The following is a 12,256-nucleotide window of genomic DNA, read 5'->3' as shown; positions in this document are numbered from 1 at the left end:
AGTGTTTTATTGGCTCCCGGTCAAACTTTATGTGGGCGGCACTCTGTTTGGTTGTCAAGAGTGTGCGAATGAGGCTTTGTGCACCCGCTCTTGTATCTTTATCTTTAAGGACGTGGAGAATTATAAACAATTCTAGTTGGTTATGAAAAACATCACAACAAAAACATGTCAGAGAGGCTCTCAACCTTAATAAAATTGAGTCGTGGACACCGCTTGTGCTTGCGTTAACTGGAGCAAGTTGTTTGCATACTGTTGGAAAATCATTCAAACGCACCTGGTTGAGTGACTTCTCTTAAATGAAACAAAAGCCTCTGTTTTGCATATTTATAATTTGGCATCCCACACAGACACAATGTATTGTTGCTGCAATATGTTTACCTGTCCACATACGTAACATACTTGACCTGGGCGTGGTCCAATCATTGTTTCTCATTTGAATGCCTATTTGCATCTGCAAACTGAAAACTGAAGAAATAGGTCTAGCTTGACAAATAAGCACTCTGGAAATCATTGAACCAAACTGAAAGTGTAATAAATTAAGGACAACGCTGTAAGCAGCACTGAGATGTTCTGCAGAATGGAAGGTGTAGCTGTGCAGAAAAACTCCTAAAAATCCATTCCAGAGATTTATTTTCCATGTTATTTTGCAAAAAATTTCTGTCCTCGTTTATTTGAATTGTAAATCTGGGCCAGACGTTATTTGTGGTGTAGTTCCCAAATCATAAATGATGAGGAGACGAAGGCACACATGCGGAAAAAAAAAACAAAAAAAAACCAAAACACGCCAATCGCATAAACACAGCATTATGTTAAAGGGTTAGTTCACCCAAAAATGAAAATTCTATCATTAATTACTCACCCTCATGTCGTTTCAAACCTGTAAGACTTTCGTTCATCTTCGAAACACAAATGAAGATATTTTACATTTAATCTGAGAGATTTCTGTCCCTCCATAGACAACCTATGCAACTGAAACAATGACGCTTCAAAAAATTCATAGAGATCGTAAAACAAATCCATATGAATCGAGCAGTTTAGTCCAAATTTTCTGAAGAGACTCGATTGCTTTATATGATGAACAGATTGAATTTAGGCTTTTATTCACATATAAACATTGATCAGCGAACATAAACAGAAGCTCAAATATGTTGCATAACACACAAGAATGAACCTCATTGGTTTATCATACAAAGCAATCGAGTCTCTTCAGAAAATTTGGAGTAAATCACTCAATTCATATGAATTAGTTCTATCTTTTCATGAACTTTTTGAAGCATCAAATTTCCAGTTGCATAGGTTGTCTATGGAGGGACAAAAACCTCTCAGATTTCATCAAAAAGATCTTCATTTGTGTTCCGAAGATGAACGAAAGTCTTACAGGTTTGGAACGACATGATGGTGAGTACTTAATGACAGAGTTTTCATTTTTGAACAAACTTTTTTTTGAACAAACTTTTAAGACCGTGTCTGAAGAACTAGTTTGACCAGCTAGAGGGTAACACGTCTAAGGCCAATCTAAGTTTTTATGCCATATATGAATTCATATGAATTGGACTTTTGACATTAATTTCTTCAGTTTGTTTCTTCGAGGTTTGATACAAGTAAAACACACTGGAGATCTGATTTATACTAAAGTTGTAGTTCTAACTGATAGAGACACTGACACTGGATAAAGTATAAAGTGCTATACAAATATGTAACTTGACTGGAGCGATAAATTGCAGAGTTGGTGCAAACATATCCACGTCGCTATGATCAGATGCTTTCTTAACTGCTGTTTTCTTACTGATTTTTTGTTGCTGTTATTGTTGTTGAGAGGCAAGCACGCAATTTACATATTCACCAAAACGTCGCTCCCAGCAGCGTCTTTATACCCCTAAGTGAAGAACTTTGCTGTGAGTAAATCGAGGCCTTAACTTGTAACTAACTAGTCTTACTAGTCTTAGCAATTTATGCAACAGACCCCACTGAAGCCTTCTTTCGAATCTATGCTTGTGTGTCAGGGGTCGTACCTGTATTGTGGGTGGAGTGCGGTGTTTTCTCGTGGTGGTGGTGGACATGGTGGTAGTGGTCTCGATAAAGGTGGTGGACATCTCTGGGGGGAGGGCCGTGGTTCTAGCTGAACCTGCTGCGGGAATCTCCCCCACCAGGCGAACGCTGCCGTTGATTTTGACGTTAGGGTTCCCCTGAGCAGCCATGTTGAGCACTTTGAGGCCATTATAGTAGAGTCCGGAGAGCTGGCCCTGAAATGGCCTCTTGCGGTCTGAACCACCAATTGTTATCGTGGCCTGGGTGTTGAATATTGTTAACTGCCGCCCTGAGGATGCAAGAAAGATCCAGAACATTTCTTGGTTATGGGTCAATAAGAGCACAAAATATCTTGTTCAGCAACAAGATTCATAGCTGTTTTGAGCACTTAACCTACCCAACCAAGGTACAATGACTTAGATGGCTGTGCTGGATTACTACAGCTTAATTTCCTTTTGAAATGCTCAGGGTTATACTACCTTGAGACACGTCGTAAACATTTGGAGGGCCAGACTATAAACCAGACCCATTATGTCTCCCTGAATGAGTCTAGCTAAAAGATCATGATGGCTGCAGTAAGTTTTACTATAATTGTCTCTATAAGGAGAGATCACCCAAACTAATAAATAACAAAATGCCTTATGACAGGCATATGAAAGTATCCTGAAATATTAAGATAATAGAGACATTCCTACTGGAAAAAAAGCCAGAAAATGTTATCTTGATTATAAACAAGGTATAAAGAACAAATCACTGATTCTTAGAACATGGGACAAAACAGGCTACAGAAGTGAAAAAAATAAACATTTTGGTACCAAATAATTATTTTAGATACATTATGATATAGTAAAATGTATTTAACATTTTATTTCAGATCATTTTGATGAAACAAACATTCTAGCAATTGTATCCTATTAATGTTGCTATTTTAAAAACGAATGACAGGTGAAACGTGTTTTCAAACACGTTTTGTCATATGTCTCAAGAATCAGTTAAATAATAGGCAAAAATTAATTTGTGAATATCCTGTGGTTTTGAAAAAAAGAGATTCATATCTCAACAATTCAGTAATAAATAAACAATTTCAGGTCCAGACATCATAATTTCTTCATGATTATGAAAAAAAGTCCTAATTTGAGTAATTTCAGTGATTATAATGAGAAGGACTCCTGATGATATGCAATTAATGTCTGAAACAATAATCATGCTGTCGCTTTCTTCCCGGATGATACTTCCTGTGCAGCCACAAGCTGCTGCCCGAAACATAAAATCACTAAACCTTTCTATCAGGCAGAAATTCAAGAGATATTTATGTTTTAATTAATTCGTTTTAAAGTTTACATTTAAAACATTCATAAAAGGTTTCCTAGTCCAATTTAGAATCATTAAACAATGTATATATTATTTAGTCTGACAAAGATCAAGGAGCACTGAAAAGGCAAAAAAAAAAAAAAATGTGATTGGTGCAACACAAGATACAATGCATTTCTCTTCAGCTAAATTTATTTAGTTATAATGAGATAAGTAATGATGGTAAAAAGTAAATATTTAAATAAAATAAATAATAAATGTAAATAATAAATAAAAAGAGAGGAGGAAGTTACCTTTCTCCTGAAGCCATTCCTCTACGGGCCGGGCATATTTGAAAGGAATTTTCTTATTGGCCATTTGAATTCTCTCATTATCGCTGTTACCTTGGAAGTTTAAAAGACAGCTTTAAAAATCAATAATAAGAATCAATAATCACTGTTAAAAAATACTTCTAATTACATTTTTTTTTTCTTATTTAAAAGTTATTTAAACACTTTTAGAATTGTTTAGTCATGTAAATTTATGTTTTATTTGAAAGCTGTTTGTGTTCATAGTCACATAGCAGTTAATTTTCTTTTTTTGTTCCAGTAATGAAACACTATTTATACTGAACGTCTTCTCCATCATCTCTTGTAATTAAATCAATTATCACCAGAGTTGATAAAAACATATTTATGATAAATTTGGTTCATCTGTAATGAATGCCAGTAGATTAGCTGCCTGCGGTCAATCCATCTATCCATCAAAAATGACAGCATACACGCTTTCATGCTTCACATATTTATAATTATATACACATTTATCTGCTGAATGCTAATGATGCCGGTCAATATTTATAATTTTTCACACAGAAAACCACATCAATAGTCATAATCATACAGCACCATTGACAAACAAGAACTAGACAGCAGCTGTTTCTGTTTTCCAAAGCCACGGAAATTATACAGTTGTGAAATCATGTTTGATGAATGAGCTGGTACCAAAGCGAGTTGCAGGCCTCCCCTCATGAGATGCGTCTGGGGATGTTTGCTTTAATGGCAAGCCCAAAGAGCTGTGCTGATATTCCGTACCATTGGGGGCTCGTGGAGACGCAGCAGGAAGCTGGATGTCATTTGAGGACAGGGGGCCGCAACGTCGTGCTGTTTCAACAATGACTTCGAGTGCTAAGGGTGGCACGACACTGCAGGAGTGTTGTGTGAGCCAAATTTCAGGACTCCAAGGAGGGGTGTACCAGGGGGCCAGCCCAAAGGCAGCCTCCAACTTTGGCTTAGCCGTCTTCAGACAGCAGGAAGCACAACCAATACCCTCAAAACCCAGGAATTTGAGTCACACACATCTGAAGCCCAACCGCTCGGAGGTAGCCTCTGAGAGGAAAGCCAAACAAAACACTTTTTTTTTTTTTTTTTTTTTTTTACTTTTTTTCACAAAAGGGAAGAATGAGTTCTGAGACAACTGTACTATCTTATTTTGTGTTATGCAGTGGACAGAAAGTAATATAGGTTTCAAACGACATGAAAGCAAGTCAAATAGGCCTGTATGATACATAGAAATAAAATCGATATCGGCTGAGATTCAGTAAAATAAATATTTGCATGGCACTTATTTGCTGACAAACCACTAAAATAAAAGCTTTGCGATTTAACATTTAAAAATTAAGAAATTAAGATGTAAATATTAGTATTATCATTTTACAGTAATAGAATTAAATAAATTTTATTGTCATTTTTTTTTAAATTTATTTTACAGTACAGTATTATTGCAAAATATTTCTTATCCGCTTGTTAATTAAGTGTGTCGTCATAGTATCAGTGTCCAAATGCTCTATCAGATGCCAAAAGCAAATATCAAATGGTGTTAATAATATACACTCATGGTATTGCTGTAGTACTACCGTTAAAAATCACAGTTGGCCGGACAATGATTCTTCTTTTCTGAATCATTAAAATACTGGAGTCTTTTAAAACTTAAAGTTGTGCAATAAATGAATAGTGCTCATAAACAGCTGTCGAGATTGTATTAGACCTCGTATTTGTGATGTCATGATTTAACAAATGGATTGTTTAATATATTTATTTAATAATAATCAGAATAAAAATCATATTTTAAAGTCATATTGAGTGGGTCAAAACAGTGGGATTGTGGCCTACTCAAGTGCAATTTTTATTTTTAAGCTCTTCTGAAAGAGGATTGAGTTGAGGCTTATAAAGAAAGTACCCAAGACTGTTTTTCACAGATTTTTCAAGGATGGTTCACACTCAAAAAAGTCTTCAGAGTAAAAAGTCATTTTTCACTTTTTTCTATGCAGATGTACTCCAACAAAATCACCCCCCATGATTGGATGATTAATTCTTTCCATATACTATTAAAGGTGCCCTAGAATTCAAAATTGAATTTACTTCGGCATAGTTAATTAATTAGAGTTCTGTACATAGAAATGACATACAGTGAGTCTCAAACTCCATTGTTTCCTCCTTATGTAAATCTGATTTTTGCAAAAGACCTCTGAAGAACAGGCGAATCTCAACATAACACCGACTGTTACGTAACAGTCGGGATCATTAATATGTATGACCCTAACATTTACATATACCAGCTCATGTTCAAAGCATTAGACAAGCCAGTATTAACGTCTGGATCTGTGCACAGCTGAATCATCAGACTAGGTAAGCAAACAAGAACAATAGCGAAAAATGGCAGATGGAGCGATAATAACGTCTCGGTTACAAAGGTAACCCTCGTTCCCTGAAGGAGGGAACGGAGACGTACGTCGGACAGACCGACGAATAGGAATCTCGCTAGAGAGGCCAATCTACTTCGAGTGTAACTAAACGAGCCAATGCACATTGGCATGCAATCATATGCATCAGCTGCTCGCCTCGCAGCGCGGGTATATAATGAGCAGCAGGTGCGTTGCATCTTCAGGTTTTCGCTGAGGAGCCGAACCGGATAGGCGGCAGCATCAGCGGGGTACAGCGACTGTGGCGACGGGACGTACGTCTCCGTTCCCTCCTTCAGGGAACGAGGGTTACCTTTGTAACCGAGACGTTCCCATTCAGTCGGTCACGTTCGACGTACGTCGGACAGACCGACGAATAGGAATCCCTACCAAAGCGCCACAGGAGCTGCCCCCTTCCAGCGCTCTGTTGCAAGCCACCTGAACCCCCTTGCCTGAGGATGGTGGGACAGGGCTAACACAGAGAGAGTCGATCACTGCTGTTCCCCAAAACCCACTCAGTGAGACTATTGGATAACGCTGGGAAAGCGTACCCTTCGCTGGGAAAGGAACGCTGCGGAAGCCACATCCTTCCCCGAAGGAGTTATGTGGAGAAGTACATATGGACTAACCCTGTAGGGCTGTGCTACATATGGAAGAGCTGGGGTGACTCCAACCCGATGAAGGGTAGGTTCTCCCAGAGGGAAAGACACGGGCTTCGTTTAGGAGCAACCGTGGAACCAACCATATGGGATCCCCGTAGGGTCACACATATGGAACCCAGCCTAAACCCGGTTCTCAAGGATACAACGGAGTATAGGCCTGGCGCCAGACGCTCCGCCACGTCGGCTGCCGAAGGGATATCGGAGGACTCGACAGGGTCTGCCTTGTAGGGACTCTCTGGAGAAAAGAAGCGCATGTAGCGCAGCAAGCCGACACTAAGCCGGGGCCTCTCCGTGCCTCTGACCTGTGGCGAGAACATGGGAGGAGACCGGCTCGACACGAAGGCTATAGTATCTAGCGAACGTGTTAGGTGTCGCCCAGCCCGCAGCTCTACAAATGTCTGTCAGCGAGGCGCCACGAGCCAGCGCCCAGGAGGATGCGACACCTCTCGTGGAGTGAGCATGCAACCTGAGCGGGCAGGGCACACCCTGAGCTTGGTAAGCCAGGGCGATGGCATCCACTATCCAGTGGGCCATCCTCTGCTTGGAGACAGCCTTTCCCTTCTGCTGGCCTCCATAACAGACAAGAGCTGGTCTGAGGTCCTGAGGCTTTAGGTTCTGTCTATGTACAGTCGCAAAGCGCGGACTGGACAGAGTAAAGCCAGGGCTGGGTCTGCCTCCTCCGAGGGCAGCGCTTGCAGGCTCACCACCTGGTCCCTGAAGGGACTGGTAGGAACCTTGGGCACATAGCCAGGCCGGGGTCTTAGTACCACGTGGCTATCACCCGGCCCGAACTCCAGGCACGATTCGTCGACCGAAAATGACTGCAGGTCCCCTACCCTCTTGATGGAGGCCAATGCCACCAGCAGCAAAGTCTTCATAGACAGAATCTTTAAGTCTACTGACAGCAAAGGCTCAAAGGGAGCAATCTGAAGTGCTCTCAGCACCAGAGTGAGGTCCCAAGAGGGTATGGAGAGGGGACGAGAAGGATTTAACCGTCTCGCCCCCTAAGGAACCTGATGACCAGGTCGTGCTGACCAACAGATTTGCCATCTAAGTGGTCGTGGTAAGCGGATATAGCAGCAGTATGGACTTTTGAGGGCGGAGGGGGACAGCCTACGCTCCAACCCTACTGCAAGAAGGAAAGCACGACTCTGATCGAGCATCTTCGGGGTCTTCCCGGCGAGAAGAGCACCCCTCGACGAACAGGTTCCACTTTGGAGGCGTAAGCACGTCTCGTAGACCGTGCACGTGCCGAAGTGATGGTGTTAAGTACCTCAGGGGGTAAGTCACCTAGAACCTCCGCATCCCGTCCAAGGGACCAGACATGGAGTTTCCAGAGGTCTGGACGCGGGTGCCAAAGAGTGCCCCGTCTCTGAGAAAGAAGGTCTTTCCTCAGAGGGATGGGCCAGGGAGGGGCTGTCGCGAGGAGTGAGAGTTCTGGGAACCAGGTCCGGTTGGGCCAGTAAGGCGCAACTAACAAGACCTGCTCCTCGTCCTCCCTGACTTTGCACAGGGTCTGTGCAAGTAGGCTCACTGGGGGAAACGCATATTTGCGCAGGCCCCGGGGCCAGCTGTGAGCCAGTGCATCTGTCCCGAGTGTCCCCTCGGTCAGAGAGTAAAACAACTGGCAGTGGGAGGTTTCTGGTGAGGCAAACAGGTCTACCTGAGCCTTTCCGAATTCTCTCCAGATCAGCTGAACCACCTGGGGGTGGAGTCGCCACTCTCCTGGCAGCGCAGCTCGTGATAGCTCGTCGGCCACACGGTTGAGCACACCGGAGACATGAATGGCGCGAAGCGACCTCAGATGCTTCCGACTCCACAGGAGGAGATGGCGGGCGAGTTGTGACATGCGACGGGAGCGTAGACCACCTTGACGGTTGATGTACGCAACGGTCGCAGTGTTGTCCATACGGACCAGTACATGCTTGCCCTGAAGCAGGCCTTTGAGGCGGCTCAGAGCAAGGCGTACTGCCAGCAACTCGAGGCAATTGATGTGCCAATGCAGATGGGGTCCCGTCCAAACCCCTGAGACTGCATGCCCGTATTACGTGGCACCCCAGCCGGTGGCAGAAGCATCTGTGAACACCACAGCATGCCGGGACACCTGTTCTAGGGGCACTCCTGCCCGAAGAAACAAGGGGTCCGACCACGGACTGAAGGTTCGGCGGCACTCCTGAGTGATTGGCACCCGGAATGTGCCGCGCTGCCACGCCCATCTCGGGACTCGGCCATGAAGCCAGTGCTGAAGCGGTCTCATATGAAGCAGACCGAGCGGTGTTACAGCCGCAGCAGCCGCCATATGCCCCAGGAGCCTCTGAAAGAACTTCAGTGGGACCGCTGTCCTGCCATTGAATGTATTCAGGCAGTTCAACACTGACCGAGCACGTTCCTCTGTGAGGCGTGCTATCTGCTCGACCGAATCCAACTCCATACCGAGAAAAGAGATCCTCTGCACCGGGGCGAGTTTGCTCTTTTCCCAGTTGACCTGAAGCCCCAACTGGCTGAGGTGTCTGAGCACCAAATCCCTGTGTTTGCACAACTGATCCCGGGACTGTGCTAGAATGAGCCAGTCGTCGAGATAGTTGAGAATGCGAACACCCCGTTCTCTCATGGGAACAAGGGCTCCCTCCACGACTTTCGTGAAGACGCGGGGAGACAGGGCCAGCCCGAAGGGTAGGACTCTGTACTGATATGCTCAACCTTCGAACGCGAATCTCAGGAATGGCCTGTGTCGCGGAAGAATTGAAACATGGAAGTACGCGTCCTTCAGGTCAATCGCTGCAAACCAATCTCGGGGACGGATGCACTCGAAAATGCGTTTCTGCGTGAGCATTTTGAATGGTAGCTTGTGGAGGCTCCGATTCAAAACTCGCAGGTCCAAGATCGGTCGTAACCCGCCGCTTTTCCTGGGTACAATGAAGTAGGGGCTGTAGAACCCCGACCTCAAATCGGCTGGAGGGACCGGCTCTATCGCGTCCTTCGCCAGTAGGACTGCGATCTCCGCACGCAGGACAGGGGCATCGGCATCTTTCACTGTAGTGAAGAGGACGTCCCTGAACTTGGGGGGGAGCCGGGCGAACTGAATCGCAAAGCCGACCCTGATGGTCCGAAGGAGCCAGCGAGACGGACTGGGGAGCGCTAACCCGGCTCGCAGAGACCGTACAAGCAGGACCAAAGGGACCACCGGTGTACCCGCAGCAGGGCAGCGAGGTGGAACACAGGGACGCGGCTCGGGGGGCTCTCCTTGTGAGGCGGCCCGAAGCGGCGTCACAGTGTGCTAGGCAACACTTACCTGGCTCCACGGATGGACAGAGGGAGCAGTCGAGGCTTTGGCTGCCCGCTGCTCGCTGCTGTCCACTGGCGACAGAAGAGGGGGATGAGAGTGGTGAGGTTTTTCTCCTCCCACTGCTCTCCAAACCCTCTTCAGACCTGGAAATGGAGGAACTGCTCTTTAAAATTTGGGTACCGCTGCCTCTTGGGTCAGTGGCGGAACAGAAACAAACCCAATAAAGGATTTACCACCTGGCCCTCCTCCAGGGGTGGAAGAGCAGCCCCACCCATCTCTGGGTCGCCCGTCTCAGGGGTGATTCTCACCAACCAGTTAAACAGCTGCAGAGACGGGAGGCGTCATCTCCCCGCAATGGATACAGCAGAGCCTGCTGGGCCGGAGTTTCTTGCAGGGGACGACACCCTTGGCGACGAGCAGACTGAGGGGCGGCCCAAGAGGAACTCAATGGTTTGTCATGGGAAGCTCCCCTATCCGCTACTAACTGAGGAGAACCGCTGGGCTCAGTCCTCGACAGTGTCACCGAAAGGCCACCTCGTAAGATGGGAGCATTGAGAAAGCATTTAGCTTGACAACCTCTCACACCTCACAAGGTAAGCCAGGGGGCACTTCTGGACCACGGAGGTGGACATCGTCTGGCTGAGGGCCTGCGCCGTGACTTTGATCACGGTTAGTCAACAAGCGCAGCTCAACCCCAGCACAGAACTACCCTCATGCAAAAAGAGTGCCTTGGCCTCACATGCAGGGTGGGTGTGGTCTGTGTACAGCCACCCCATCCAAGAGGGTAGTGAGAGAGGAAAAACTTATGCAGATTGGCACCTTTGGCATTCCATATTTATGGCACCAATATACCCCCATACTGCCAAGTTTTCCATGCACATCTGGAAGACCCAGGAAAGCATGGCTGTAAACTCTGAATCTGAGTCAGCATAAGCACACACCATTACAGTGGGCAGCGTCACCCTCATTTCCAGAGCATAACAGCACTCTCTCCGATGCTGCAATCGACGTCTGTCCCTCAGCTGGAGCTCTGAATGAAATGCTAGGTTCCCCTATGAAAAGGACCAGCAATCCAATCCAGAAACTGCACAGCTTGCAATGCGCTAGAGAGGGAGGGGCCCTAGGGGGTTGGTTCCCCGAAGGAACCCCTCAACCTCATGTCACCCAAGCCATATCAGCAAAGTAGACCTCTTCTGGTGCACCAGAGAGGGCGCTACAATGGAGATTACGCAAGGGAACCGCGCATCTAGAGCGCCGAGCGAGCGCTGGGTTGCCGTGACAACCCGCGCTGCAGCCCGGCAGCTCGACGGCACACGACACGCAGAGGAGCGAGAGGTTTGCTCTCGCTGATCTCCGCGGTCTCCCAGAGTGTCGGGCAGAGCCGCGGCTGTGCTTTTACACACAAGCGGCAGCTGGCCAACAACAGAGGGGACTCAAGCTTCCCGGAGAAAGAAGAGTCACGACCGGCGTGTCGACGTGATCATGTTCTCATATGAAAACATGAACACCCACGAACATCATTTCAGCACGCGCCCAGACATGCGAAACGGTGATCGTGGCCGTCAGTGAGGACAGGAACGATCGCATCCAGAAACACAAGTAGGATGTCGTCTTTAAAAAGACGCGAATCTACTTGTGTAAGCTCTTTCAGGGACTTTACTCTTTTAGAAGTGCTGAAGCACGCAGGGGAACGGCCACCGCAACACAGACAGGGATTGTGTGCAGCCTGTCATGTGCTTTCTCTCTCTTTGAAGGCGCTCACTCTTACCAGCCGTAAAAACGGCTTTTCAGCGCTCAAAAGCGCACCGTACCGGCCGTGAGAACAGCCTTCTGACGCTGTCAAACAGCTATTTGCTCAAAAACGGCAAACGAAACAGAAAAAGAGAGGACGTCGACCCCGCTGCTGTGCTGTTCGCCCGCACTCGGAAAAAAAAGAGAAGTTCAACCAAAAGCTTGACTCGTCTTCTAGCAGACACTCGCTTGCAGAGAACAGGAACAAACACCGTTCGGCTCCGAAGCGAAAAGCTGAAGATGCAACGCACCTGCTGCTCATTATATACCCGCGCTGCGAGGCGAGCAGCTGATGCATATGATTGCATGCCAATGTGCATTGGCTCGTTTAGTTACACTCGAAGTAGATTGGCCTCTCTAGCGAGATTCCTATTCGTCGGTCTGTCCGACGTACGTCGAACGTGACCGACTGAATGGGAACTGACATGATCCATGATATCATGATATTTTTATTGATATTTG

The 12,256-nt window shown here is 46.2% G+C and overlaps 1 protein-coding gene across 2 annotated transcripts in view; it reads right to left on the bottom strand.

Moving 5' to 3' along the window:
* Positions 1–12,256, bottom strand: part of nrxn3a (neurexin 3a) — a 362,007-nt gene that overhangs the window by 33,513 nt on the left and 316,238 nt on the right. For both annotated transcript variants that reach the window (XM_067366785.1, XM_067366786.1), the window contains 2 exons: positions 3,633–3,722; positions 2,013–2,317 (listed from right to left, as the gene is read on the bottom strand). In XM_067366785.1, coding sequence (XP_067222886.1) covers positions 2,013–2,317; positions 3,633–3,722 — 395 coding nt within the window. The remainder of the gene's footprint in view (positions 1–2,012; positions 2,318–3,632; positions 3,723–12,256) is intronic.

The sequence above is a fragment of the Chanodichthys erythropterus genome, chromosome 18, assembly GCF_024489055.1.
Source record: "Chanodichthys erythropterus isolate Z2021 chromosome 18, ASM2448905v1, whole genome shotgun sequence".
In the NCBI taxonomy this organism is placed as follows: domain Eukaryota; kingdom Metazoa; phylum Chordata; class Actinopteri; order Cypriniformes; family Xenocyprididae; genus Chanodichthys; species Chanodichthys erythropterus.
The sequence above is the reverse complement of the archived record's forward strand: the minus strand, read 5'-3'. Positions and strand labels throughout refer to the sequence as shown.